Source organism: Condylostylus longicornis, unplaced genomic scaffold (assembly GCF_029603195.1).
Source record: "Condylostylus longicornis isolate FDR11 unplaced genomic scaffold, ASM2960319v2 ptg000576l, whole genome shotgun sequence".
Taxonomy (NCBI): Eukaryota; Metazoa; Arthropoda; class Insecta; order Diptera; family Dolichopodidae; genus Condylostylus; species Condylostylus longicornis.
In genome coordinates this window covers 947-27,967 of record NW_026578531.1, presented here as the reverse complement: position 1 = coordinate 27,967, position 27,021 = coordinate 947, and the positions used below count along the sequence as shown (strand labels likewise).

At 42.7% G+C, this 27,021-nt stretch overlaps 1 protein-coding gene across 1 annotated transcript; it reads left to right on the top strand.

Moving 5' to 3' along the window:
• The first annotated feature begins 17,534 nt into the window (after window positions 1-17,534).
• Window positions 17,535-21,364, top strand: LOC129617606 (N6-adenosine-methyltransferase subunit METTL3-like). Its single transcript, XM_055532756.1, is given in 14 exon segments — window positions 17,535-17,744; window positions 17,804-18,100; window positions 18,895-18,963; window positions 19,476-19,657; window positions 19,688-19,734; window positions 19,976-20,120; window positions 20,230-20,284; window positions 20,286-20,420; window positions 20,510-20,590; window positions 20,730-20,786; window positions 20,788-20,948; window positions 21,104-21,134; window positions 21,136-21,190; window positions 21,237-21,364. Coding segments are annotated over 14 exon segments (1,653 nt in total).
• Window positions 21,365-27,021: the final 5,657 nt, after the last annotated feature.

Genomic DNA, 27,021 nt, shown 5'->3' with positions numbered 1-27,021 from the left:
CAATCTCTTTCTTCCTTCATTTTTGCGCAGTGACTGTCAGGTGGACTGCAAGCTTCCCGCCGGACTCGTCAGAATTACGCTTCTGGAGAAGGATCCTTTCTCAGTTGGAACGGGGTGTTTTGTCATCGTAAGCGAGTCGATACTCTCAGCACTTCGGGACATACTTTGGGACATACTTTGGGACATAAATTATCTCTTGGTATATGATCGAATCTCGCTTTCGTCAGTCCTGGAACGAACCCGGTCTTTCGCATTCCAACGTTGAAGGTTTGTGCAATGTTGGGAAATCGACGAAGACAGAACGGGTGGATTTGATCGGACACAAAGGAATCGGATTTAAAGCTGTGTTCTCCATCGCCTCAAAAGCTGTGTGGCTTTCGAAAGCCACTGGGTACTTCTTCGAGCTTGGGGGGAAGGCAGAAGAGAATGGGTTGAAGTACGCAGCGAGAAAGCGATATTGACGAGTTGAATCTACACCTCGAAACCATCTCATCGTCTTGCCTAATCACCGTCCCATTTTAACACATTCCTTCCATCCCAATTCTCAATTTGCTCTCAGTCTTGATTTTGTCACCTCAGATTCATCGTTCCCAATTGGATTGAGGAAACAAGCATTCCTGATGAAATTTGGAAAGTGTCCGAGTTAACACAACAACATCTTCAATGGTTCAACTCGGAATGCAATTCTGGACCTCCAATTAATTCGAGTGATGGCTTTATTGATACTCCAACGATTCTATGTCTTCTGATCGACGGAAAAGATAAATTCGAAATATGCAAGGAGTTGATTTTGTCTGGAAAGAAAGTGAGTCAAGGGGTAAAAACGTTCGATAGAAATTTCATCCATTGACTGTAACAATTTGTCCACCAACATACAAATACCGTCGTAGATAACCACAAGAATGTTTCATCCATTGACTGCAACAATTTCAGTGATACAGACTTTTCTTCTTCTCAGTTATCTTCTGATTCAATTACGTTCCTCGATAAACCGAATGTGATTACAACCTCGTTCATTTCTCATAATGACGAGACTAATGCTCCAATGAGAATGATATGCAGAAGTGTTCGATCTCAAGAAGATCGCGAGAAGGTGCGCTTGATGAGTCGATTACGTTTCATCAATATGAAACACTTGATTAGTCGATCATATAAAGTCGATTATATTTAGTCGATGATATTTAGTCAATGATATTTAGTTGATGATATTTAGTTGATGATATTTAGTTGATGATATTTAGTTGATGATATTTAGTTGGTGATATTTAGTTGGTGATATTTAGTTGGTGATATTTAGTCGGTGATATTTAGTTGGCGATATTTAGTTGATGATATTTAGTCGATGATATTTAGTCGATGATATTTAGTCGATGATATTTAGTTGATGATATTTAGTCGATGATATTTAGTTGATGATATTTAGTTGATGATATTTAGTCGATGATATTTAGTTGATGATATTTAGTCGATGATATTTAGTCGATGATATTTAGTCGATGATATTTAGTTGATGATATTTAGTTGATGATATTTAGTCGATGATTATTAGTCGATGATATTTAGTCGATGATATTTAGTTGATGATATTTAGTCGATGATATTTAGTTGATGATATTTCGTCGATTATGTCCAGTAGATGATATGATGATCGACAATCTTCAATGAGCTTCAAAACTTACAGATCGTCACAATTCGAACACTAACTCTTCCGAAAAATGAAGCTCAAACTGAAACTGACATTCAGATCATTGAGGAATCAGAAGACACCAGCGAAATTTCATCCAAAGTCCCAAACGATGAGGATCATACGGATTTCTACTTCGTCACTGACTTCAAGGTATTTTCTCTTCTCTGAGCGATTTCCTCTTTTTTCCATTTCGTTCGCGTGTCATTCCTTTTGACTTTCTCATTGTCTTCCACTCCTGTGTCCCATTTCGTTTCTTCCTCTCATCTTGGCTGTTTCCTCTAATGTGACTGTTCTTTGTCTCCCTGCACACCACCTTGAGTCGCTTTCCTTCTTGCCGTCTTCTCATATTCCTCTTGTCCCATTCCGTCCATCATATTTCTCTTGCCCCATTCCGTCCAGCCGCAGCGTCTTCCAATCCCGTTGACAATTGCGATCCGCGTGTCGACGTGTTCGAAACCATCTGAAAAACTTGTAACCCAGTGGAGTGCTTCAGCTTCTCGCTTCGTTGTCTCAAAAAAGAATTCAGGATCCCACACTCGTCGTACCTTCTTGTATTCTGGTCTTCCAATCCACACCTTGCGTCATGATCTCTCATGGGCAGTCAAGGGACCTTTCGAATTGACATCCAATAGAGAAGCCTTGCAAGATACAAAGACCAACAATGTGAGTGCTGCATTTTTTGTTCCCTCTCTCTCGTCTGATCAATCTTTAAAAATTGCTTTAAAATGATTTTAACGCGCACTGATAGGAAGTCCTTCATCCCACAATCTCACAGCATCGACAATGATGATAAATTCGATATCTTATTGAATCTATTCTGTCTATCATTTTTCAGAGTTATCTTGGACACCTCCCTTCTGCCCTCATCTCCGTAAGGATTGATATGTCAATTCCAAATCTGACTCATCGACGCAGGCACTCAAAGCTTTGACTCAGTCCTCAACGTTTCCTTTGGCTGCTGTTTACGCAGTTCCGTCTTCCGATCAACTCGATGGGTATCCCCATCAAATCACCAAGTGTCTTTCACCGTTAGCCCAGAGATTGAAAGAAGAGCCGTAAGCGCCGCGATGTCCGTCGCTCTGTCCGAATGGAACTCCAGTCTGTCGGAACTGAGTTCCGTGGAGTTTTCTGTTTTGAATGACAGGTTCTCATGGCTCACGTCTCATTCATTTTTTCTTGATTGGGTCTTGCCAGGTTGGTTCCCGTCGGGTTTGGGAACTTCATTGAATGGAGAGTTGGAGCTGAAGCTACTTTGCTGAGTCTGAGTTTCTATAAGGAACTCGTGAAGTTGACAAGTGGGACAAAGCGTCTTTATATCATCATGATGATTGTCTTGCATGATGATGATGATTGTTCTTGTATCATTTGTGTATCATTCTTATTTCTTGGTGTTTCGTTTCTAGAAAATTGTCCTTCTGAACGTCTAAAAGAACTTTCGAAAATTATGGTAGAGAATGACATCATCGCTCCTTCGGTCATTATCGATGATCCTCTCTCCGCGTCGGTTATTGAAACTCTTGGCGTTCAACCATCAATGATGAATACACTCGAATCGGTGACATCGAAACCACTTCAAGCTCGAGAAGCACTACGTAAGATCGAATTCAAAACAGGCATTCAAAATTGTTGCGTTCAGTTGATAAATTGCTTAACATTCTCACAAGCAATGCCGTTCTATGGGCCGTGCAAGAAGTGCGTTGAATGACATTAGTCGACAATATGTTCATCAGTAGTCAACAATATATTCATCATTAGTCGACAACATATTCATCATTAGTCGACAATATATTCATCATTAGTCGACAATATATTCATCATTAGTCGACAATATATTCATCATCAGTCGATCATCAAGAGTCGACGCCACCATTTGTGCAGATCTGTGATCAAGGAGTTTCATCAGTCGGATACCAAAAGATGTCCCAAGTGGAATCGTCAAAAGCTCGAGAAGATCTTCGGACTTCTTTGGCAATTCTTTTATCGCACCTGATGTGGCTTACCGTCAAAGCCTCAGCAGCTTCTGAGACGTTCGACGAAAGACTTTGCAACAAAGTCAGATCCCGTCTACTTCTGACAACCGAAGGGTTCAGTGCCGCGGGGTTGGGACAGTCCCAATCTGAGTTCGCGCTGAGACCCTTGGGATCCTTCGTCTATCTGCCTCCGAGATTTGGTTCCCAAAGCAGCTTCAAATCAATGGTCCCAAAGTCGGTGGAAAAACGTGGAATGAAAGGAAGTGAGACTCCGGAAACGGATGAGGAATTGGAGGGTACGAAGGACGATAGCGACGACGGAGCGAGTGTGGTGAAAGAACACTTGACAAGAAGTAAGAGAAAAGGTCAGAAAGACAAAACGTCCCCAGGAGACACAAAATCGAAAAGTATAGGGACGAAAAAAGTGAAAAATCCCAACATAAAGAAAAATGGAAGGAGGAAAGAGAAAGAAGAATGTTCGAGTACTTCATCAAAATCGCCACCGAAGGAAGAAGATAAAAGTCAACAAACGCAAAAATTAGACATTTTCCAGCGAACAGAGAAAGAGCTTGGGAAGGAAAGTGCGTTTCTCGCAAGTTTAATTATAGTTGACTCATCGGTGAGATTTCAATGAGTTGCCTTTCTGAATACATGAAACTCTCAAGTTGTCCGATGATGCGTCTTATTGTCCCATGTGTCTTACGTTGATTGTCCCAAGTATCTTATTGCTCCATGTGAACTTCTTTCTGCGAAGTTGACTTTCACAACCAAATCTGTTTCGGCAGCTGCATCCGAGATTCTTAGCGGGACTTATGGCCCCACCCCATTGCTATTCTCGTAGTGATCAACTCGTTGCGTGGTTCAGACTGGGTATGAAGCTCGAGCCATTGTAAGACTAATGATGCGATTTCAACGTAGAGGGAGAATGGGGTTTGATTTAGCTGCGGCTTTTCTGCACCCCAATTTTTTGTTTCTAGTAGTCGAGCCTTTTTCTCATTTCTTGCTCTTCAGTTCATTTCAAGCTTACGTTCGTGACTTGTCCCTCCACGCTCATTCTTCCATCAACAAAAAAACGCTGAAGGAATCTCTTGAAGAGATTCTCATAAATCTTTCGACTCTCATCCGTTTCATTCTCGTCAACATCAAGGATGAAAGAATGTTGGAAGAGTAAGCAACTTGTTCACTCGTCCAATGATAGAAACAGGGAAACAAACCTACGTTTCAACAGAGTACCCAGTGATCCATCATCCATCAGCATGTGTATCATATCATCCCATAGTTAGCACTGTCCGCGTTGGCTAATATTTCGTCAACGAAAATATATCTTCATTGATTGCGCTTGAGACTCTTATCCTCCCGAAGTCTCTAGAATTTGTCGCATTTGTCGACCCTTCCTTTTCATGTCGCGCTTCTCTCCGATAGATTTGCTCCTGAACTTGAAAAATTTCCTCGAATTTCTGCTGATGGAAATTTAATCGATCAACACGCTCCTGTGATGATCCCACTTCTCAAAGATCATCCAGACTCTAAAATGACGCGTATGTAATCGTTCACATTTACTGTCCCAAAATTGACGATTTTCAGGCGGATTTCGGAAATTGTTGGTTGCGTTCACGGATCCCCTTCATGCGCCGTTGAAATGGTTCGTTCCTCTTCTGCACGATCGGTACTTGTGCGGAGATACAAAAACTTCAAGCGCGGCCGCTCAATTCGCCATCGAGTATCGAAAACGGTGGAAGAAAGGGTGAGCGTTAACTGAATGCGAGAAGGTTCTCTCTTATATTTCACTAGTAGTTAGGGACAGTAGGATCCTCTTCTCTCTTATCTTTCACTAGTAGTTAGCGACAGTAGGATCCTCTTCTCTTTTTCAGAATCGAGAATGTCCAACAAGTGTATTTAGAGAGAGTGACGCAAGCTCTTCGGTTGATTGATTTCTGTAATGCGGATGATACACCGAGCAATCCCGGAATGAGTTGCGACTTCATCGATCAATGCTGGAATCGGTCGTTCTCATCAAGCACACACCCAACACTGACATCCAATCTCATCTAACGACATTGGCAACAGAGTGAGTTCCCTTGTACGACAAAAACAGTGCCCAACAAAAACGTAGAAATGTGTCAACGTATAAAAATCTTGTCTCTTTAACATTCTCAACGTATGAAAACGTTCTGATTCACTTCGATTCAATGGTATCGATGCGCGTTCTAGAATTGGACTTCCTGAAAAGGATTATGCAAAGGGAACAATTTGGCAAGAAGTGAAACGCAGAATTTTGGAATTTAACGCTCAAGAAGCTCCTCGCGTTCAACGGCCTGCTCGACGCTCCAACACTCTTGAATTGCAAGTGGTCGACTTCAAGGTTCTTCCTCTTGTGACATTTCTGAGAAATCATTTTCCAGAGGAAGTAAATGACATCCAAGCGACTCTGCTTCTCCGAGTTTTAGGGTGAGCGGGTGATCGTTCTCTATCTCACTGTGGTAGTGACACGCTCAAAGCGTGTGAATGCCGTTGTATAAAAACTTATACTTAGATATGCATGGCTTAGTCTTCGAAATGGGGATAGTGCCTCAATAAATGCGCCATCACTGCACGGCTCTCACTGCACGCATGAGGTTGTGATATTGTATCTTTTGAATGATATCATGTTTGTCTAGATGGTGCGTGAAGGTGTCTGGGCCGGATGGATTTCCAAATGTTCGAGAAGCAACAGTTCAACGAGTCAACTTTGGTTCAGTTGTTCTTAGCAATTTTCATAAGACGGGAGGTCTTGATGTGAATAAGAAAACGTGTCAGTCATCATTCTGGTAAGCACTGATTATTGTCTCAAGGATGATCTTATAAATGTTGTCCCAATGATCTTATGAATGTTGTCCCAATGATGAGCTTATGACTGTTGTACCAATGATGATGATTCTCTTCAGGGAGTCTCTCCAGTCTTCTCCCTTATTCATCTACCAATGTATCGAAGGGCTGACGGCTCCAACCATCGCCGAGGATGTTGACATGAAAGACGAAGAGCAAGAACCTCCTCCCGCTATCTCCCTTACGGCGATCAATCGTGTTGCTGTGCCTGGCGAATTGACTCTCGAAACCGCCGAGTTTCGTAGCGCAAATCCTGTAAGTGGTTCAACTCCGGGAAGAAGCTCACTGGCGTAACAAAAACCGCACTGACTGTTAAACTCATTCCAATTGCAACACATGAGTCCCTTTTACGCCTAATCATCGCAGATATTTAAGGATTCGAGATTCTCGAATAATCACTCTGCCCGCTTTCTGTATTGGAAAAGCAAACCCAATGATTCGGTGAAAGAGTTCCTTTCCTCCCTTGGTGTTCTTTGCGGGATGATGATGAAGGACCTTGTCGCAAAGTGAGTTCATATCTCGTGGAGTCTCATTGATATTATTGGGATTCCTTCATGCATGACTGGGACTCTTGTTACTTTCGTCAGATTGAATGTTCTCAAGACGATTGTCGAATTGGACGAAAAGAGCGATGGTGGTGACGAACGAGTTCTCAGTGAAGCGTTTAAAGATCTTGAGACCCTCCAGAAGGAACAAGAAGAAAAACGCCGCTTTGAATCAATCCATCCATTAACGTGTAAGAAGTCTTTCGTTTATACCAATTGATAGAATTCAATTATCAACGTGATTCTAACATCATCGTATGGTTGGGATTTCAATCATCTTGGCCTTAAGCAAGTCGTCAATTTGTTGATTCAATTCTTTCCGCGTGGAGTCGGTTTGGGAGTTCTTGCATCATCGCATGTTGCAATCGACGTAGCAGCACTTTCCTGTGATGAGCATTTTCTTATTTTAGACGCATCAGTAACGGATGCAAGAATTGCGTCTCTTAAATCAATTCTTCTTCTTCTCTTCCTTCAGCTTCAGCAGACAATTCCCGTCGCCTCAAATGTTATATTGTCTCGATCTACAGCCAAATTGGAAAACATCTCAAATCAAGGGTTGCAATGCGTTCTGGTTTGGATCACGACGTGGTGCTGGTTCAAACAGCGTTTACTGAACAAAAGCTTGCTTTCGTACGAGGAGAATTCCACGCTCCTCAAGCGTTGCTTTGGTCTCATCTGGATAATGAGTACAAACAGGATGCGAATATCTCCTATTTATTCGAGGCAATCTTGAATGTGAGCTGCTCCACTACTTCCTCAAAATAATTTCTTGCTTTTTAGGTTCCGAAAACCTTTTCTCTGAAAAATGCTTGCAAAAACTATTTGTCCCATCAAGCCAGATATCTTGCGTGGGACACTGAAAGGGATGGATCACTCGACAAGCGATACCATGAACTCCATCTTATGCGATCAAGTTTCAAACAGATGGCTTTCATTCTACAAGAAGGTTCGTTTAAAACAAGCTCATTTTTGCGCTTCCCTATTGCGTCCAGTCGAGGCCTCGGGAGCTTACCGCTTTCTTATTTTCGCTTTCTTATTTTTGCTTTCCTGCAGCTCTTTCTTCCTCAATGAATCCCCAACTCGAATTTCCCGGCGAATTATTGGACGCTAAGATTCTGTGCTGCTTGCCGAAAGTTCTGATTTCGCGAAAAAGCATCATGGGCGAGACGCAAACAGAAGCAAACGCGAGGAGTTCTCCGAATGACGCCTCCATGCAATCGACGCTTTTAACGTTAATTCCTGTCGAACGAGCCTTTTATTTCACGAATATTCTTGATTTTTTGGCTCTGAAATATCAAGTTGAAGGCGCTGCTTACACTGAAGAAGAAGTTTTCGGTAAGACCAAAGACTCAAGAAAATGAGCCATTTTAACGTTAACTAAAAATCTCTACCGAGCTCGATTCATTCTTCTTACTTAATCAACTCCGATGCCGTTATGAATGCCTGGTGTCTTTCAGTTGGGTCAGTGCGGCTATACGAGTGGATAGGAGCTTTTCCACACGACACGATTCTCTCTTCAAGAGTTTTGGCTCTTCCAGCTCAGAATTTGACGAGCTGCGATCTCCGTCGTGATGTTACAAACATTAGAGAAGCTCTTTTGGTCAAACTTCTATTGGAAGATAAAATTCGATTCGCGTAAGTGATGAATTAATTCAATTTCTTCAATTCATTTGTTGCATTTATTTGCTGTATTTTTCAGTACCTTAGCTGAAAACGGTTGTCTCCAAGCTCTTATGTCCGAATCGATTGAAACAGTTCTCTGCACAACAATTTTTTATCAACGACGAATTGCAATGGAGCAGCCAAGACAGCTTCAACATTTGCTGTCATTGAAGTTAAATTGTCATTGAAGTTAAATAAACAAATCAAAGAATGCAGACATCACGAATGAGCTTCTCCATTCCTACAAAATTTGGTATTCTCGAAGCGAAGGAGTTCATTTTGACCCTTCACTCAATCCCCCGCGTTTGTTCTTCTCCGCTGCACTTCAAACAAATGAACAGCTTTCCTTTGCAAAGCCCTCTTCTGGAGAAATTCGATGAGCCCATTGGAAGTGAAACACTCAATTTCATCTCAAAATCGTTCTCTCTTGAATCAACGATGCAAGCGATCCTGACATCGCAATATACACAATACCAAGAATCTACTCTTGCCTTGCGACTTTTTTGGGACTCCCTCATGGACATCAAGTACATTCCTTTGACATCAACTCTCCTTCTTCACTATTGTTTTCCAGGTTTTTACAAGAGAAGCTATTGAGTCACTCGCTTCTCATTTGTCAAGCCGTTTCGGATTTTCTCTTGCGTCTCTGAACCACATTGCTGTTGAGGCTTTTCGTACATCCACCACCCCCGCCATCACCCTCACAGGAATTAGACGACAAGCGCTGGGCTCTTCTGCTCAAGGCTGCACACCCTTCCTTGGAAGGTCTGTTAACATTTGTTTGTCTTATGGTTCTGACGTCAAAGGGAGACTTCACAACTTGATTTCTCTCCATGCATCAGGTCCCTCACCCCATTTTGAATGCCTTTCTTTGACGCCTTGCATCCCTGAAGACGATCAGATAGATGCCATTGCGACGCGCCTGTTGACGTCGAAGGAAACCAATCCAGATGCAACCGCAACGAAAGCAAGCCGACAGCGCATTGCGAGGTTGACTGTGTCCCAAGGATCTGAGAAAAACGCTCGACAAGAATTCCTGCTGACTGGACGATCGAAGAACAAGAACGAGCGTTTTAAAAAAATGGAATTCAGTGCGATGGCTGGTGTAAGAAGATAAAAAGATAACTCGATAAAAAGATAAAAAGATAACTCGATAAAAAGATAAAAAGAGAAAGAACTCGACAATAAGAGAAATACTAGAGAAATATACAAGTTCTAGAGAAATACAAGTTCTTCTTCTTGTTTTAGATATCGACATTATCAGCTGATAAAATTGAAGTTAATCAGTCATTCAGAGACGCTAATGCACATTCAAAGCGACTCAAAGGTGGTGCGGTAAGCTTTTCTCGTTTTCTTGTTTCTCTTTTGTGTTAAATCACATTGCGTCAACACCAATCAAGGCCATCGCAATGCTTTGATTATCGTTTTTACTGTTTCTCTGGTTAGGCGCCGCATGAGCGTTCGAATCGATACACATTTCTCCAACGTCTTGATGCTCCTCAAATTGTTGGCTTTCAAATGGAGTCACGAAGCAATCATGAAGTAAGGCGTTTGTCGAATCTTAAAATCAGACAGTGCTTGACATCGATTGAATTTGAGTGCATGGGAAGGTGTTCAATGATAATACACATTTTGATACCCATTTGTCTATTCTCCGATAACGAATTGGCTGTCACGTCACCCAAATAAACTTCTGAATTACCTGCTAATGACTTGTTGTGTTGCTGCGACCTTCTTCATTGCAGCTCACACTGAGATTTAAACCTCCCGTTAAATGCAATAAACTTTATTTAAAGATTGTTGATTTGACTTCTTTTGAGAATTCGAAACGAATTGCAAAAACGAAAGGACATTTGCCAGATATTGCCGAAATTGATCCAACGATGGTGATTGCTGATGAAAGTTTGGACAAAGGGGATAAGAAGTACACATTACGCGAAGGGTAAGGATTCTGAATGAATATCAGAGTAGGGAAAGTCCTAGGGTCAAGAAAATGAGTTAGTTCGGCATCGTCAGCATTTTGCTGTTCAGATTGAATACGTGCTCTGTGAAAACATTCATATTTTGCTTTATGTTCATATTTTTTGCTTTATGTTCATATTTTTTGCTTTTATGTTCATATTTTTTGCTTTATGTTCATATTTTTTGCTTTATGTTCATATTTTGCTTCAGAATTCAGACGAAGAAGCGCTACGGAATTTACATTGGTGCAGAATTTTTCAAGATGAGAGATAGAAATGATGAGGATCCCATCATGACAGAAGAGAAGGATGTGATGATCAAATGGCAAGTACGACTTTTGTATCCCGTCTTCCTTCACCTCGTTGGTCGATAACTCAATGCAAGCTTTGTGGGGACGACGGACTTATAAATCTGCATTGGGATAAAGTGGAAGGAGCTCAACGGTAAGAGCGACAAAAGGGGGCAAAAAATAAAGAGTGAGACGTGGATTGAGAAAGCACCAAACGTGTCTGTTTCATAAGCAGTACGGCCAGGGGGGTTCCTCTTCATTCGTTTTGTCTTCTCCCCTTATCTTTTTATCTCTTTCTTCATCATCATCTTTTTAGATATCTTGTCGTACTTGCGGATGTAACCCCCTCCAAAGGGTTTCTCTTTTTGGCACTTAAATGCCGTGACTCGTCAAACGTCTTGCACCATCCAAAGCTCCGAACGATTTCGTAGAAGGCAAAACGTTCTTGCTGCAAAGGTCCATCCTTCTCCTTCCATTCATTTTCAATCCTTTTTCTGCAGATTCTCGCTCTTACTGATGACGATATCATCAATCCTCAGACCCACCATGATACAACACACATCGATCTCGACGATCCGCTCGAGATTCATCAGAAATTGATTTTTGAAAAAGATGGAGTGCGAGTTCTGATTCTCTCACCGACAGATAAACAATCACCAACAGATAAACAACGCGATGAAGATCTCATCTCTACTCAATCAAATTTTCGTCCCACATGGAGTTGGTGGTTGAATCATCCAGTCGTTCCAGATGATACGAAACGAATTGATGATGATGATGATGATGATCATCATCATCATGAGGAAGGGAACCAAGGAGAAGTGTTAAAGCGCCGCGATCGTCCAGACTATTTAAAAAATAAAAAGAAACAAACGAAGGAAGAGGATGATCAAATGAGTGATCGCCATCCCCTGGTCGAATTTTCGATCCCCTCCCTCTGAGTTGCTTGTTGTATATCCCAGTGGATTCAAACATGTTTGCTCGAATGACACAGAATCGTCGAATCTCCTTCCTGATGAACGAATTTCGTTGGATGGTTTAAGGCGAGCCACAGTTCTCTGATCCATCTGCTTTATTTACAGTTCATCTTGTGTGAATTACTTTGCTAGCTGACTGGACATTATTTGATGCATTCAGTTGCGCAATTGTATTGCACTTTTCATCAGAGCCATTCGTGAGGAGCATTTCGATACAATCATCCGTGATGTTTCTAGCGACTCTCCAAACTCGTCACGCTTTCGGAAAATCACAGATGGAAATTCGTGCACCTTTGCTGAACTCCTAGCGGTACCTAAGCATACAGAAGGTGCGTCGGAACAATAAAACTTCTTCCTTGTTTTGATAGACGAGTATGTCGATTATATATGTCGATTATATATGTCGATTGTTTCACAGAGGCTTCCAAACAGACAACGGATCATCTTCCGCGTCTTCTGTGCTCTTCATCGAAACCCCAAGCTTCGGATTCTACTGACAACTTGGAAGTCTTCATTAGAGTGAGAAACAGAACAAATCTTTTTTTTTTCATCTGATGGTTTTGCACAGAATATCTTGGCGGGTGCTGATCATGGATACATCCAATTAAACGGACATCCTTCTGGAGCTCATTTAGCGCACGTCTCATTGGAGGTGAAAAAGAAGGGAGGAATGGATGGATTCCTATCAAGAGCCAAAGAATCATCGCAAGTGCAGATGAAGCACCAAGTGGATCGTCTTTATTTTCTCACGTCTGATTTGTTCTTCTATCGCACAAAGACTTCAACCTCAACGACTTCAACAGGAAGCTCTTCGCGTTTGGTCATTGGCTATGAATTGCCACATCAGCATGAATGGAGAGAGCCTCTTCACATCGATCGAACTGTCACACACCCCATCAGTCTTGTGCATCTTCCACCAACTCTTCTGGTCGAACAAAAAGACTCTCACGTTCAAAGCGATCAGCAATTCATCTGTCAAGCATTTCTCTCTCAGTTCGAAACTCAAAAGGATTTCACGCTGATCCACGTTTGTTTTGTCCCAATTCCTTCCCATCTGAGGAATCGCGACAATACAAACGAGGATCCCACTAGACCGCGTTCGAGCGCACCTTCCCCCAACTTCTTCCATCACTGGGCTTGACTGGACGAAATTGACAGATGATTGCTCGATTGGGACTTCAACAAAGGAATCGTTATGGACAGTGGGAGTCGTTTTGGGTTCTGGAGAAGGTATTTTGCAAGGAGTGAACGACTTTTGTGAATCACGCTCAGCACACCATCCCACTATGACATCCTCAGCACACCATCCCACTATGACATCCTCAGCACACCATCCCACTATGACATCCTCAGCACACCCATCCCACTATGACATCCTCAGCACACCATCCCACTATGACATCCTCAGCACACCATCCCACTATGACATCCTCAGCACACCATCCCACTATGACATCCTCAGCACACCATCCCACTATGACATCCTCAGCACACCATCCCACTATGACATCCCTCAGCACACCATCCCACTATGACATCCTCAGCACACCATCCCACTATGACATCCTCAGCACACCCATCCCACTATGACATCCTCAGCACACCATCCCACTATGACGTCCTCAGCACACCATCCCACTATGACATCCTCCGCTCCAGATCGTTGTCTCATTCAATTTGTGTTGCGAGAAGCAGGAATTTTACGTCCAACAAATTCCGCTGCGGCATCACTCGATTTATCAACAAGCCAGTACTTATCAGAAAATACTCGAATTCATATATCAGATATTTGCGAAGGACTTGGTGGTGCGGTGTGTCCCGGAACGACAAGATGTTTGATCATTGGGACACCCTCAGCGGATGAAATTGTTGTAGAAACATTTCTTGGAAGACCCTTCCAACAAGCGTCAAGTCAGACAGAAGGATCCCATGCGATTGATGAATTCAGATGATCTTCTCACAAGCAGTAAGCAATAGATGGTGTCCAATAATTTTAATGATGTTTGTTCGCAGAATCATTCGTTCCAAGTTCACTGATTAAAATATTTTCTGTTGCCGTCGTCATATGCAAACAATCTATAATTACGCGAAAATTCTTCTTCCAGAATACATCGTCGCTGGTACTGTCATAGTGTCGTGTGTCATAGTGCAGTGTGTCATAGCAGTGTGTTATACATTATTATCTTTTTATAAAGGCTGTTTCCTCTTCTTTTCCCTTTTGTAGAATTCCTTCCATCTGCACATTTTCTTCAATCGGATCTTAGTGCCGTTATTTGGGGCGGCTTTGATTTACATCGACTGGTTGCTCTCGGCTACACTGTAACCCTTCAGGTCAAATCATATTCATCATTTTCCCATCCTTCTATTCATCATGTTATCATTTTCCCATCATTCTATTTATCATATTCATCATTTTCCCTCTTTCTCGCAGATGTGTGATCTGCTCGCGGTTAATCCTGGCTGCCTTCAACGACGTCGTCTTGTGTTGATTGCGTCACGTTGGGACGTTCATTCTCTCCCCCCTCAATCCATTCAACAGTTCAATTGCATCACTCCTCTTTCAACGTTTTTCGAATGCGTCGGCGATCTCGGAAATCCCATAAACAAAAAAAACGAAAACAACTCTTGACGCTCAGACTGTTTGTCTTCCAATTGTAGATCGACTGAAGTCTTCCGCTCAAATGATACAGACTGATCATACAGTGAGAAAAAAGAGTCATTCGGAACAAATAGAGTTTGGGATTGTAGTGAGGATCCTCATCCACGAAATAGAGAGCATCCCTTTTTGGGATTGTAGTGAGGATCCTCCTCCACGAAATAGAGAGGATCTTCATCCCTTCTCGGGATTGTAGATAGGATCCCTATCCCTTTCATGTCCCTTAGGCTTCAGTCCCTTCTGATATTCCACTCTCTTCCATTAAATGGACATCACCCGTTGATCCAATCATCACATTACTTCCTTCATGTTACGTCAAACTGAATGAGAGTGATGGGACTCATCGATGTCCAACAGGGTAAGAGCTCTCGTGGATTCGTAATTATTAGATATTCGCTCTCTGTTGATCAGACGCGAAGTCCTTCGTATGTTGGGATACAAAGACTCTTTCGGATTTCTCATCAACACGCTTCTCAATGATCCAATCCGCGAACGATGCGCCTCACGTAAGCTACTCTTCCCATCAAAGGTCTTTGGATGCATTACTGTATGAATTACTGTCCCAAATGATGCATTACTCTCCCAAATGATGCATTACTCTCCCCAAATGATGCATTACTGTCCCAAATGATGCATTACTGTCCCAAATGATGAATTACTGATGATGAAACATCTTGTCTTTCAGTTGTAAACGCGTGGCCTCCATCTCTCATCGAATCTTTGCTCCAATTGGTTGTCGACAGGCAATTTTCCCAAAAAATTGGATTGTCCCAAAAATCGTATCGACCACTTCCTCGTTCAGAACTGCAAGATCAGTGGAGGCGGCTACATGGCGAAATGAAACGAAAAGAACGAATCAAAATTAAAGAAATTCGAGTGATTTCTGATGACGAAACAGAAAATGGTTTCATTGCTCAAAAGTCCCACCGAGTTGCGATCGGCGCCAGAAGAATCAAAAGTCCTTGGGTAAAAGATATTGTGGTCGAGTTTCCAACACGAGGTTCCGAAAGTCCTTCGCTCATTTGCGACAACGACTCCGATACCGATTACAATACGCTCCTAGAGAAGGGAATGTCCCTCTGGCAATTAGAACAAGATAATGATGACGCTGATGAAAACACGGGATGATAAAAAGGGAAAAAGTCGAAAACGTAAACGGACTTCAATCAATCCCGCTGATTCAACAGAAATCCCGCACGCTTCAAAACGGGCAAACAGAACGCTTAGAAGACCTTCCATTGCTGGACAGAAGTTGTTAGCGTTTCAGTCTGAATGACGCCATGGATATTGACTTAGTATAGATCTATCTATCTACATATATATATATACATAACATATATATATATATATATACAGAACCATAATTTTTTGTGTGCATTTATCTTGCTCACCTATCCATTCATATGTTTTGTTATCGACTATATTCTCGAATATCTTTGTTTTATCGAATCTTGAATATTTTTGTTATCAATCGGTAGCTTATGAGAATGAAGATCTACTGAAGTGTGTGATCAACCCAAATTCGTTTTAACTCTTTTGTCAAAACTCTTCCAAATTTTCTAGAGCTGAATCCATCCATCTTGCCTCCAGGACGATTCCTCCATTTCAAACACGACTCGATTTCAACCCCCCGCTTCATTCCAAACACGGTCAATCGAGTCGTGGTGCTTAATGCTTCTTCTTCTTGCCAGTCAACACTCGATTGACGCAATGGTAGAGATAACAGAAATTCAGGACGAGAAGGCAAAACATTCCAGAAAGAAAAGCTTCTTTGAGAACAAGCGTGCTTCCACTCTTTCGGAAGTCCCACGAGGTTGAAAACAGATCGATTAAAATTCGGTAGATGAAGATTACTGGAACGACCTGCAAGGAAATGGTATCCTTCGTTGATAAAGAACTCATTGTGTATCGCATGTGGTTCAATTTGGGACACAGATGGTCCAATTTGGGACTTACGATTCGTCCCACAAGAATTGTAATTGCAAGAACTAGCCATGAGAGCTGCGACTGTTTTGGGAATAGACGAATCCCGGCCATGAAGGCGCCTGGAAAGAGAAAAGAATGAGAGAAAGAAAAAGAGAGAGAAAGAGATTCAAAGAAGTTCTATCCACAAGTATCAAACCTGAAATCGCAACACTGATGTGTATTGGGAGAACAAAATGTGGGTCGAGATTGAGACATAAAAGGGAGACAAGAACAATTCCTGTTGAAATGTGATGCAAGAGTTGCTCAAAATTCATCGAAGAGAGAAAGAACATTCTGATCGTATCGGAAAAAGCATAAATATTCTGAGAAAGAGGTAAAATTTCGAAGTAGAGAAAACATCGAACTTTGTACCTCAAATGCCACAACAAGAGCTGTTATTTGACGCACAGTGACACAATCATCCGATAGCCAATAATATGAGGATACCACACCCAAGACAAGATTATGAATCATGATAAATACGAGATGGGACGAGGAAAACTTTTTATCATCACCAGTTCAGAAGATCTCGGAGAATCACGTCTCGTTAAATGCGCAATTCCCAAAATTAGTAAATAGAGAAGCAAACAAACCACGCAAGCTATTGCATGGCGTTCTACTACAAAGGAAGTATCAACCTTGTAGGGGCACCACATTTGCAAATGCTCTCTATTAACTCATTTCTTCAACAGCCCACACATCCTTTGCGTATCCGATTTGGGACATTGAACTCAAAAAGTGTGGGTCCTGTACGGCATCAGTGGACCTTCTGCATGCAGATCAGTTCCTCCCAAACAAGCCGGGGATATGACGTTTTTCGAAATGTCTTCAAGCTCCCATATTGATGGCATTTCCTTCATCAGATCATCATATGGGGACAGTCTCGTCCTTCGTTGCCCTGTCGGACAGTTCCTGTAGATTTTGACTTTATACGGCGTTTCCATTTCTTGACTATTATGGGAAGACAAGCAGATCGTATTCGAGCACCAGAGAAGTCAGCGAAGAGACCAAAGATGAAGGAGCGTCTCGACGAACACGCTCGACGGCGCGAATTCCAGAGGAGACCCGGAACAAGCGCAAGGAAAGTAACGCTTGAGGAAACACCAAGCAGCGACACAGTTTTGCCAGACGATCGTCGTGGAAGAAGAAAACGCGAAGATGAAGAAGTTCCTCGGAATTCCGACTCACGAAATGGGGTTTAGCAGATGAACCTTTGCGCAAAAAGCGAAGGCAGAATGACAGCGCGACCCAAGAAGTTAAGAAAAATGAGCTCGGAGGCCGAAAAGAACAAAAAGGACCTTCTAGTGAGCGCTCTTTTAGAGAAGATGCGGAAGCAGTGAAAAGCGGTGGGTTGTCTGAATTGATGCCCCCGCCCAAAAGTTTAGAACCACGCCGGACTCATCGGAAAGGCGATTCCGACCGGCGAACCACGCGAAGAACGACTGAGACACGACAACATGCGGAGCCAGTGAGGCATCCTTCTGAAAATTGTCGTAAGAATTCGGCGGATCAGTCCGGAACGGTTCGTCTCCATTCCAAGCGAAACGAGTCGAATCGACCCGAGACTCCGCGTAGTTTCACTCCTCAGCCGCCCCAATTCACTTTCACCTGGACCGGCAAGTCCATTTCATCCTCCCACAACAACAGCTCAACTGAGAGCTCTTATCATCATCGGTCTCCTCAACAGTCAAACACCCTCTCCTCTAGGACCAGACTCTCAATCCAATCGCTTAGTCCTGTCCTGTCCTCTCCATTCATTTCTCGTTGCAAGGTATTTGAAAGATTTTTTCTTGGTTCAGAGGCGAATTCCGGCGCTGTTCTTGCGCTCCATTGACGCGCAGTCAGTCGCCACGCAGTTGTATTATCTATCAGCCGATCAGTTTGACCCTCTCATAGGATCCGTCGTAGCTCCACTTCGAATTGAGCTTCTCTCTGGGGGGGGCCTCATTCTAGACACTTTTGATTTTGTCCGTAGCGATCAACTCCTCCGGTCGACATTACGCCCGGAACATCCCTTCAATTGTCGACCTCTTTACGATCGGTCCCCACTGATGCGATTGCCCTTAGACGAACTTGACGCAAAGTCCGATAACCTTGACGGATTTCACCACCAGTTCGAAGAAATTCTGTTCCGGGCTGCGGACGATGGACTTCCAAAGCCCTGTTGGGAAGACCGTTTCGTTGGAGACGCAAAACCACGCACAGGAGCTTGCGTACCTTGAGGGGCATGACTTTAGTCGCCATCTCCCTCCTTTGCCGATTTTGGCGCCCAAGACAGATTTGCAAGCACCTCTTCCGTTGCCTTCCGTGTCCAAGGCCCTCAAGACTGGAGCATCAAGTTCGGGGCTGAACATCGAAGAATTGCTGAGTGCACCATCAGCAAAGGTAGGGATTCAGGAACCGATTCCGTTTGTTGCCGCTTTCATCTTATGCCGCTAGTTTTTAGTTTCAATTCTATTCAATTGCATCGTCCAATTCATTCTATCTGCGTCTACATTAAAGGCCTTATTATTGGCCGTCCTTTTTTTCAATTCTATTCGTCGGAGTAGTTGATGGTTTTTGGAGCTACTCTCAATCCCCATCCGCTTGACTAAAAAATATTAAAAATATTATGATATGAATGAAACGAGAAAAAGAAAAAAAAATGTTGTTTCTAAGATGGCAACCTGGTTGCGGGGCAAATGATTTCGCGTCAAATTAAATTGACCCCAATGTTCGAATCAGCTGATAGCAAAGAGATGGAAGAGAGGTCGCTTTATCCAAACGAAGGAATCCACCACCGACATATTCAATGAATATTTTTTATTACATTCTATGATAATGCAGAGATCGTGATTTTTGAAGGCTCTTGATTTTTATTTTTTTATGTTGCTCGTTATTTTTGTTTGTTTTATCAGGAAAAGCAAATAATGGATTCGAGTGCTGAGCTTCGCGATCTCCTCACAGTTCCAACTGCCAAGCATTCCATTACGACGCGAAGTTTCCAAAGCCGTGGAGGATCGAAAGTCCAACAGATCTGTCCGCGTGGTACGCGACACGATTGCCTCATCGAAGCCATCGAAAAGCACAACGAACTGAAGTTGAAACACCATCACGTTCCACTTCCAAGAGTTTGTGGCAAAATTCATTTCAGACGTATCATGTTTCCACATACCGGTAGGATTTGCGCATAAGCATGAGTTTAAGTGGAATATTGGTATTGATGTACTTGACTGATTGATTAATTGATTGATTGATTGATTGACTGACTGAATTGATTGACTGACTGATCACTGATACTCTGATATAATCAACTATTGATCAATCGATTGAGCATAAGCATGAGTTGTATGATACTGGAGCACTGATACTGGTATTGATGTAAGGGTGATCCTGGTTGATCAATTCCTCTTCTCAGATCTCAGCCTGGGAGATTGCTCCTATTTAGACACTTGTCGTCACATGTCTTCCTGCCGATTCGTTCATTATGAAGTTGATCTTGATGTCGGAACTGAAGAACAGAAATCCGAATTGTTGGACAGAATGGACGATTCAACCAGAACGTACGTTGTTGACACACAGAAATCATTCTCTGAATCATGACCTTCTTTGAATCATGGAATTTTTTGCAAGACGCGTTCTTTTTATACTTCAGTTGTTTTTGTAATTCAGAGCAATCGGAACGGTTTCGTCTTCTCAATTGGAGGAACTTCCTGCTCAATGGATCACATTGCGATATTCGTAAAATCGATTTCAGTATCTTTAGAGGCAAAGTGAAAATAGTGATGGCAGATCCTCCTTGGGACATCCACATGGATTTACCTTACGGTACAATGACGGACAATGAGATGAAGTCATTGAGGGTAAGTTCCCGATGTTTTGTCGATCGAGACTTCGGACATGCATGCGCGGCTTTCATGCATGCATCACATGTCATCGTTTTCATCCGCAGCTGGATCAAGTTCAAGATGAAGGACTTCTCTTCCTATGGGTTACAGGTCGTGCTATGGAATTGGGACGTGAATGCATGCAGGTCAGTGTTCTATTGATTCCAACATCAGAGTGAACCGGTGTTGGGTCTACATGTGGTCCGTTAGAGCGGGCAACAACTTCTTTAGCAACAACATCATCATCCGCCTTTCGCTGTCACTCCTTGTCTTGTCTCTCTGCAGCTGTGGGGTTATCGCCGTTTAGAAGAGATTGTTTGGGTGAAAACGAATCAATTGCAATCGCGTCATTCGAACTGGTCGCACTGGTCATTGGCTTAATCATTCAAAAGAACATTGCTTAGTTGGAATTAAAGGTGATCCCAAACTCAATCGCCATCTCGATACAGATTTGATCGTCGCTGAAGTGCGTGAAACATCAAGGAAGCCTGACGAAGTTTATAGGTAGGGGATTGGAGAGAGATTTTTGTGATGATGAAAATTTTCTCTCAAATTGGTCGAGCTGTTGGTCAATCTGTGATCGACATTCAGACGAGAGTCTCCTTCTATAAATCAGGCGACAATCTCCTTCCTGATTCTTTCTCCTTCCTGCTTTATAGAATCATTGAGAGACTTTGCCCCTGGTCCTTATAAATTAGAACTCTTCGGAAGGCAACATAACGTCCGGAACAATTGGATTACTTTGGGTGAATTATTCCAATACTATTTGTTTGTTTCATTAATTTTTTTTAGGTAATCAACTAGATGCTGTTCGGTTGCATGATGCCAGCCTCGTTCACCGTTATAACTCTTACGCTTCAAAGTCTGGTTTGCCTCTCTATGACCAAGTTAGAGAGCATCAGCCCCCTGACGGTCATTAAGTGAAGCAGACAGCGTCTTGGGATTTGAGACGACGAATCTGTTTTTTCTGAGTTCTAATAAAAAAAAAACAAGCAGCTCTTCAAAACTCCTTTAAACAGCATCTCACCATGTCTTGAGCCGCTTTGCAACTTCACGCCCACCGCTCACTTGCAGGTTCCCTCCGCACACAGGTACGATGCTCTGGCGGGTTTTAACAACATTGTTAATATCTTCTCTAACAGTTTCTCAATTGACGCTGATATTGTCACAAGGGGCACGTTAGGAGCGCCCAGCCAACATTGTTAATATCTTCTCTAACAGTTTCTCAGTTGACGCTGATATTGTCACAAGGGGCACGTTACATCTAAGCTGGAGCGCATATTTGCACAACTAAATCAAACAGGTACCGCCGTACAGATCATTTAACATGGCAATGGCGCAGTAGCATTGTGTCAAATGGGACAGGGTGTCTGCTCTCCACCATGTTCCTGTTCATTAATTAGTAAAAACGAAAGAAAGAATCAAATCAAGGCAACTCATCGAGCATTTATTTCACATTCAAAGGTCTTGCGCTTGATTCAGAAATCAGCAGCATCAAGTTTCGCTCAATTAAAAAAAAATTCATAGAATGGCGTCAAGGTCTCCCTCCGCTTCACTGGTTGTCCAACAAATGGCTTCCGCGTTTATTGAAGAAGCAAAACAAAGAATATTGAAAGCCTTTCAAGCTTGAGCATCTCTTCTGGTTATCCCCTATTTTTGTTGCCTCCCCTGTTCAGTTTTCTTTCGAGCGATTCGATGCGCTTTCTAGAACATCCAGGACTTTCAAAACTCTCCGCTCTATTGAAAGATCTTGACGTTGGAGACAGAATTCTATCAGGGCCGCTTAGAGCTCTTCACGACGAAAGATCAAGAAGCAACGGCAAACGAGAAAGAGACAACAGCGAAAGAAAAAGAAACAACAACGAAGGACACAACAACGAGGGCTACCAGCGATGATCAACCAATCGGTGGGCCACCAAAGGTTGTTACCCACCGAGCAACGCCATGGTACTCATGAGAAGGAGGATTCACTTCTTGACACATCAACAGATGTGAAACTTCGAAAGCGTCGCGATTCTTTGCTTGGCGCAGATTTGCAGCCAATCGCAAAACGTCGACGAAGTTCTTCGCAAACAACATGGAAATTTTTGGGTGCACACACACCAGCAGAGGGGCAAAAATTGCTCGTTCACCTCGTCAGCACCATGAATGCTTGTTTTCCCTGATTACGATTTTAGGTAAGCGGTAGACTTGAAACAGTTCGGCTGATGAAGCAGCCTGTTGTGACAGTTTCAGACATTTCAATTTCCATTCTGGTTTGTTCATTCTCTCAGTTCTGTCACTCCTGATGCTTTCGAACGCATCGAGGATTTCGTCACGGTTTATACAACAATTAACTATCATTTATCATTTCTTGTCGAGAGGATTGTTCCGGGATTTCTTCAAGATCTCTGGGCATCGATCAAGGATTCAGTGAACCTTCGGAATGCTGCAATCTACAGTTACATCAATAGAAACGGAAACGTCGATTCGGATCCTTATGTTGATGATGAATTCTGTCTATTTAGTTTTGACTATTTCTTCGTGGACGAAATGTCCAACAGAATCCTGTTTTTCTCATGCATGACGAAAAGGTGAGTGAAATCACCTGACTCGGTGAAAATATCCATCATCTAGTCGTTCCTTCAATGCAAGGTAGATTGCAGTGTTATTATTCATCACAGAATCAACTAGTAGATTGTAGTGTTATTCATCACAGGCTATGCCGCAAATATTCTTTATTGGTCTTTGAAGATGTTCAACTCTAAACTGCTTTTTTTCTCTTAGAAAACCTGCTCAGTTGTCTTTAGAGAATTGGGATGATGATGAGTATGAAAGATGTAAGAGTCGAAATTTGAATCAACATTGAATTTCCGTTTTTCTTTCAGCTCACTCCCAACATAGTAGTGATCTCGACAACGGTAGCAGTGACGGTGACGACGATGATCAAGATATTGAAGACGATGGCGATCTGCTCTATGGTGAAATTCGTTATTGAGCCACGCCGTTTATACGAATATTTTTCTTCCTTTGTTCACCATCTCCCACAACAGGAGTGTATGTCGTCTTGAAGAGTGTCTATTATTTGCGCAAATTGTGTTTTCCGGCTGTCATTAATGGACCTCCAAGCCACATCAATTTATTTAGTTCTTTTTATAGTGTGTGTGCCTCATTTGTTGCTGTGATGAGATGGTGGAGATTGATATCAGAAGCTTGTTTCATGGCGTTGGAATGAAGTGGAGTTGCTCAACGCAATTCCTTCATACGGGCCACTGAAGCAAACACTTTGCTGAATCTCCAATACCGCGGTCATCCTTGCTCTGAGCAACTCACTCACTAGTGCACCGATACTTGCGAGGAATTGCTCTCCATCAAATTGCCTTTATGTAAACCATTCTCTCACTGTCTTCACGGCAATCCCGTTCGCTGATGATTGGCCAACCGTCAGTCAATCGACTCCGATGGATCGACATTTTCTGTTCTTTCGCGACGGCTCTTTCTCGGTATTGCTGCAATTATCGCGTCGTGACGGCATCTGTATCTTGGATGGTTATTAATGCAGGAGTTAACAGGGCTCATCTTCTCCAGAAAGCAGGTATCGAGTTGCGTACTTGAGGAGCTGCTTCATATTTATTGGACCAGTACGACGTGTTGCGTGTAGCCACAAGCATGGGACACACCCCCGTACAGCGACCAACAAAAATCACAGAAGCAATGCACTGAAGCGCTGAGCCACATGTTGAGCGCCCGATCGTAAAGATCTTGCATTGCCATCTCAACGAACAAAGGCTTCTCAACAAGCTTGCCAAACATCTACAAAAGGGACGCCAAAAATTTGGGGCACGTAAAAAATTTGGGGCACGTCGTCTTTTTTGTTCCAGGTTTAACTTGATTATATGACTGATCTCGGAGACTCGGGACTTTCTCTGATGAAAGCCTCCATAGACTGAAGAAACCTGAGAAGAATACAAAAAAGAACGGTCTTGTCTGGTGTCTGATTGCAGGGGGCCGGAATAACAAGAAACGACTAAGGGTAAGAAGTATGGTTTTCTGAATATCTGGCTTCTGTTTTTGACAGAAGCCCCAAAACAGGAAAAAAGGGACAAGCTGATTAAGTTCCATTTCCTCAGTGCGGCCGAGGGCGTCCTCGGGGCCATTCCAACGCGCAAATTGCGCGGTCAAATCGTTATTAAGAATACTTTTTTGCAATTGCACAAAAGCAACCTTAATGTGCAACACTGATCAACAAATCTACTTAGACAAGAACATTTTTCGATTCCTCCATGTGAATCGGGTGACAGAGGTACAAAGTGATGGACGGTTCGCTGAATTGTGAAATGTACCATTAATACAATTGGTTGATATTGCACAAGGAGTCATGGTTAAGAATTGTAAGAATGAGTTCGGGATGCAGTTATGACACCAAACAAAATACAACAGATAGAAAGCAAACACTAAGAATGAATAGCGATGAGAATGAAGACAGAGAAAAACGAATAAATAGTGTTGAAGAAGACGAAGAAAAGAAGAAAGAAGAGGAAGAAGAGAAAGAAGAAGAGAAAGAAGACGAAGAAGAGGAAGAAGCCGAAGAAGAAGAAGAGGAAGAAGACGAAGAAGAGGAAGAAGACGAACAAGAGGAAGAAGACGAACAAGAGGAAGAAGACGAAGAAGAAAAGACGAAGAAGAAAAGAAGAAAAAAAGAAGACGACGAAGAAAAAAAAAACAAAGAAGAAAATGAAGAGATATTTGTTTGTCCTCTGATTAATGTGGACAAGGAGTTACTTCATAGTGTGGTTCTTCCTTTGATGAAGTCGGTAATATCAACCCATTGCCTCAGCGTGTTCATAGTACACTCAGAATTCATTTGGAACAAGGAGGCCATGAATCTTACAATCACTCCGTACCGGGAGAGCTCCTTTGATCAATGTGGAAGAACGAAAAAATGCTCTTGTCAAGGGTACTGAGAGTACATTTGGTTCCCTAGAATTTGATCAGTGCTTCACTTTAAAGTTCCTTTTGTGCTACGTATGTTGTGGTTTTAATGAAAACTGAAAAAGGTATTTTAATATCTATTTGAACGCGCAATTTTGGATTGCGCATTCGGTTGGCCACGAGGACGTCCGCGGCCATATTGCGGTTGCCCATAGAAATGGGACCGCACTAATTTCTCCCTCCTGTTGCCCCTTGACGCTGGTCAAAAGAGTCGCCAGACATCAATCAGAAAACCGTTTTTCTTACCCTTATTGCAGCTTCCCCGCCCCTTCCGGGCTCCTGCAATTCGCAGATGCGAGAACTCTCCAGCTTCTTCCCATTTCCCCCCAAGCAATTTTCGTGGCCAGGCGTTCTCCATCCACTATGATGCACCGTCAATACTTCTTAGATGTTGTCAGATCGATTATTCAGAAAACGACATGCAAAGAAGCGACATGCAAACAAGCGACATGCAAATAAGCGACATGCAAATAAGCGACATGCAAAGAAGCGACTAAATGCAAGAGAGTGGCAAGTTTCTTCAAAGCGGATCGATAAACCAGAGATTCCGATTGAAGGAGCTTTCAATGAGAACGTGTTTGTTAATTCTGGCACAATTTCAATCCAACTCGGAGAGCAGGATTGGTGTGTATGTGAGAAGAAGGACCGAATGTAGCAAGAGACTCTGAACAGAACATTCGCCATGTTTACTGCATCAAAGATGCTTCACGATGAATGGAAGATTGCTGCATCGCGAAATATGGGAGTGCAGTTCCAAGGCAAAAAGTAGTGAGTGGTTGTTGAATGCAATCAACAACGGGAAAATAAATTTATTGGCTGCTTCAAATCCAAGCCTAGATCTTCCACACCAATATATTGTAGCCACTGCTGATACAGATCGAATTCAAACATCTCTAACTGTAAATACTGTCCGTCTGTTAAGGCTTGCTGCCTTCGCCGTTTTTGAGCAAGAGTTGCAACAAGAGCAGTTCTCTCTGGTGTATTGCAGCGACCTTTGAGATACTCAATCAATGCTTCATCAGGATCCATTTGATTCTCCCCGAGCGCTCCCAAGATATTCAAAACACTTAAAGACACTCATCTCGTCATCCACAGGAGTGTAAAAGTATTTTTTTCCATCCATCGCTGCACGTTGATTTGCGATGCTGACAGCTTGACAATCACGCCCATCGAAATCAACGATGTCAAGTTGAACATAATCAAAACCAGACTCTGGCATCACCAGCTGTTTCAACTTGTAGAGTGCTCGATCTTCAAATGCAAACCCTCCCCAACGCCGCGATGGGGCCACTACAACGTGGTCAAAGTCGATTATTTGAATGTTGTCATTAACTTGAATGAAATTTGGAGGCCGGCAATCTGTATGAAGGTACCCCATGGAGTGGCCTGCAATGGAAGTGACGTCATATGATCGAGTACCTGACCATTTTACCTTCCCGCAACTGCATGATACAGTTCCTTGCACCCTTTCTTTTGGAGTCGGAGTTGGAGTCCAATGCTGTCCAAGAAACAGCTTTTCCCACTGGAAAAAGAAAGAACCCGGCGAACTGTCCTCTGATCTCCGAACCAAGCATCCTCATTACTCCCGTACCCTCCTATAAGAAAG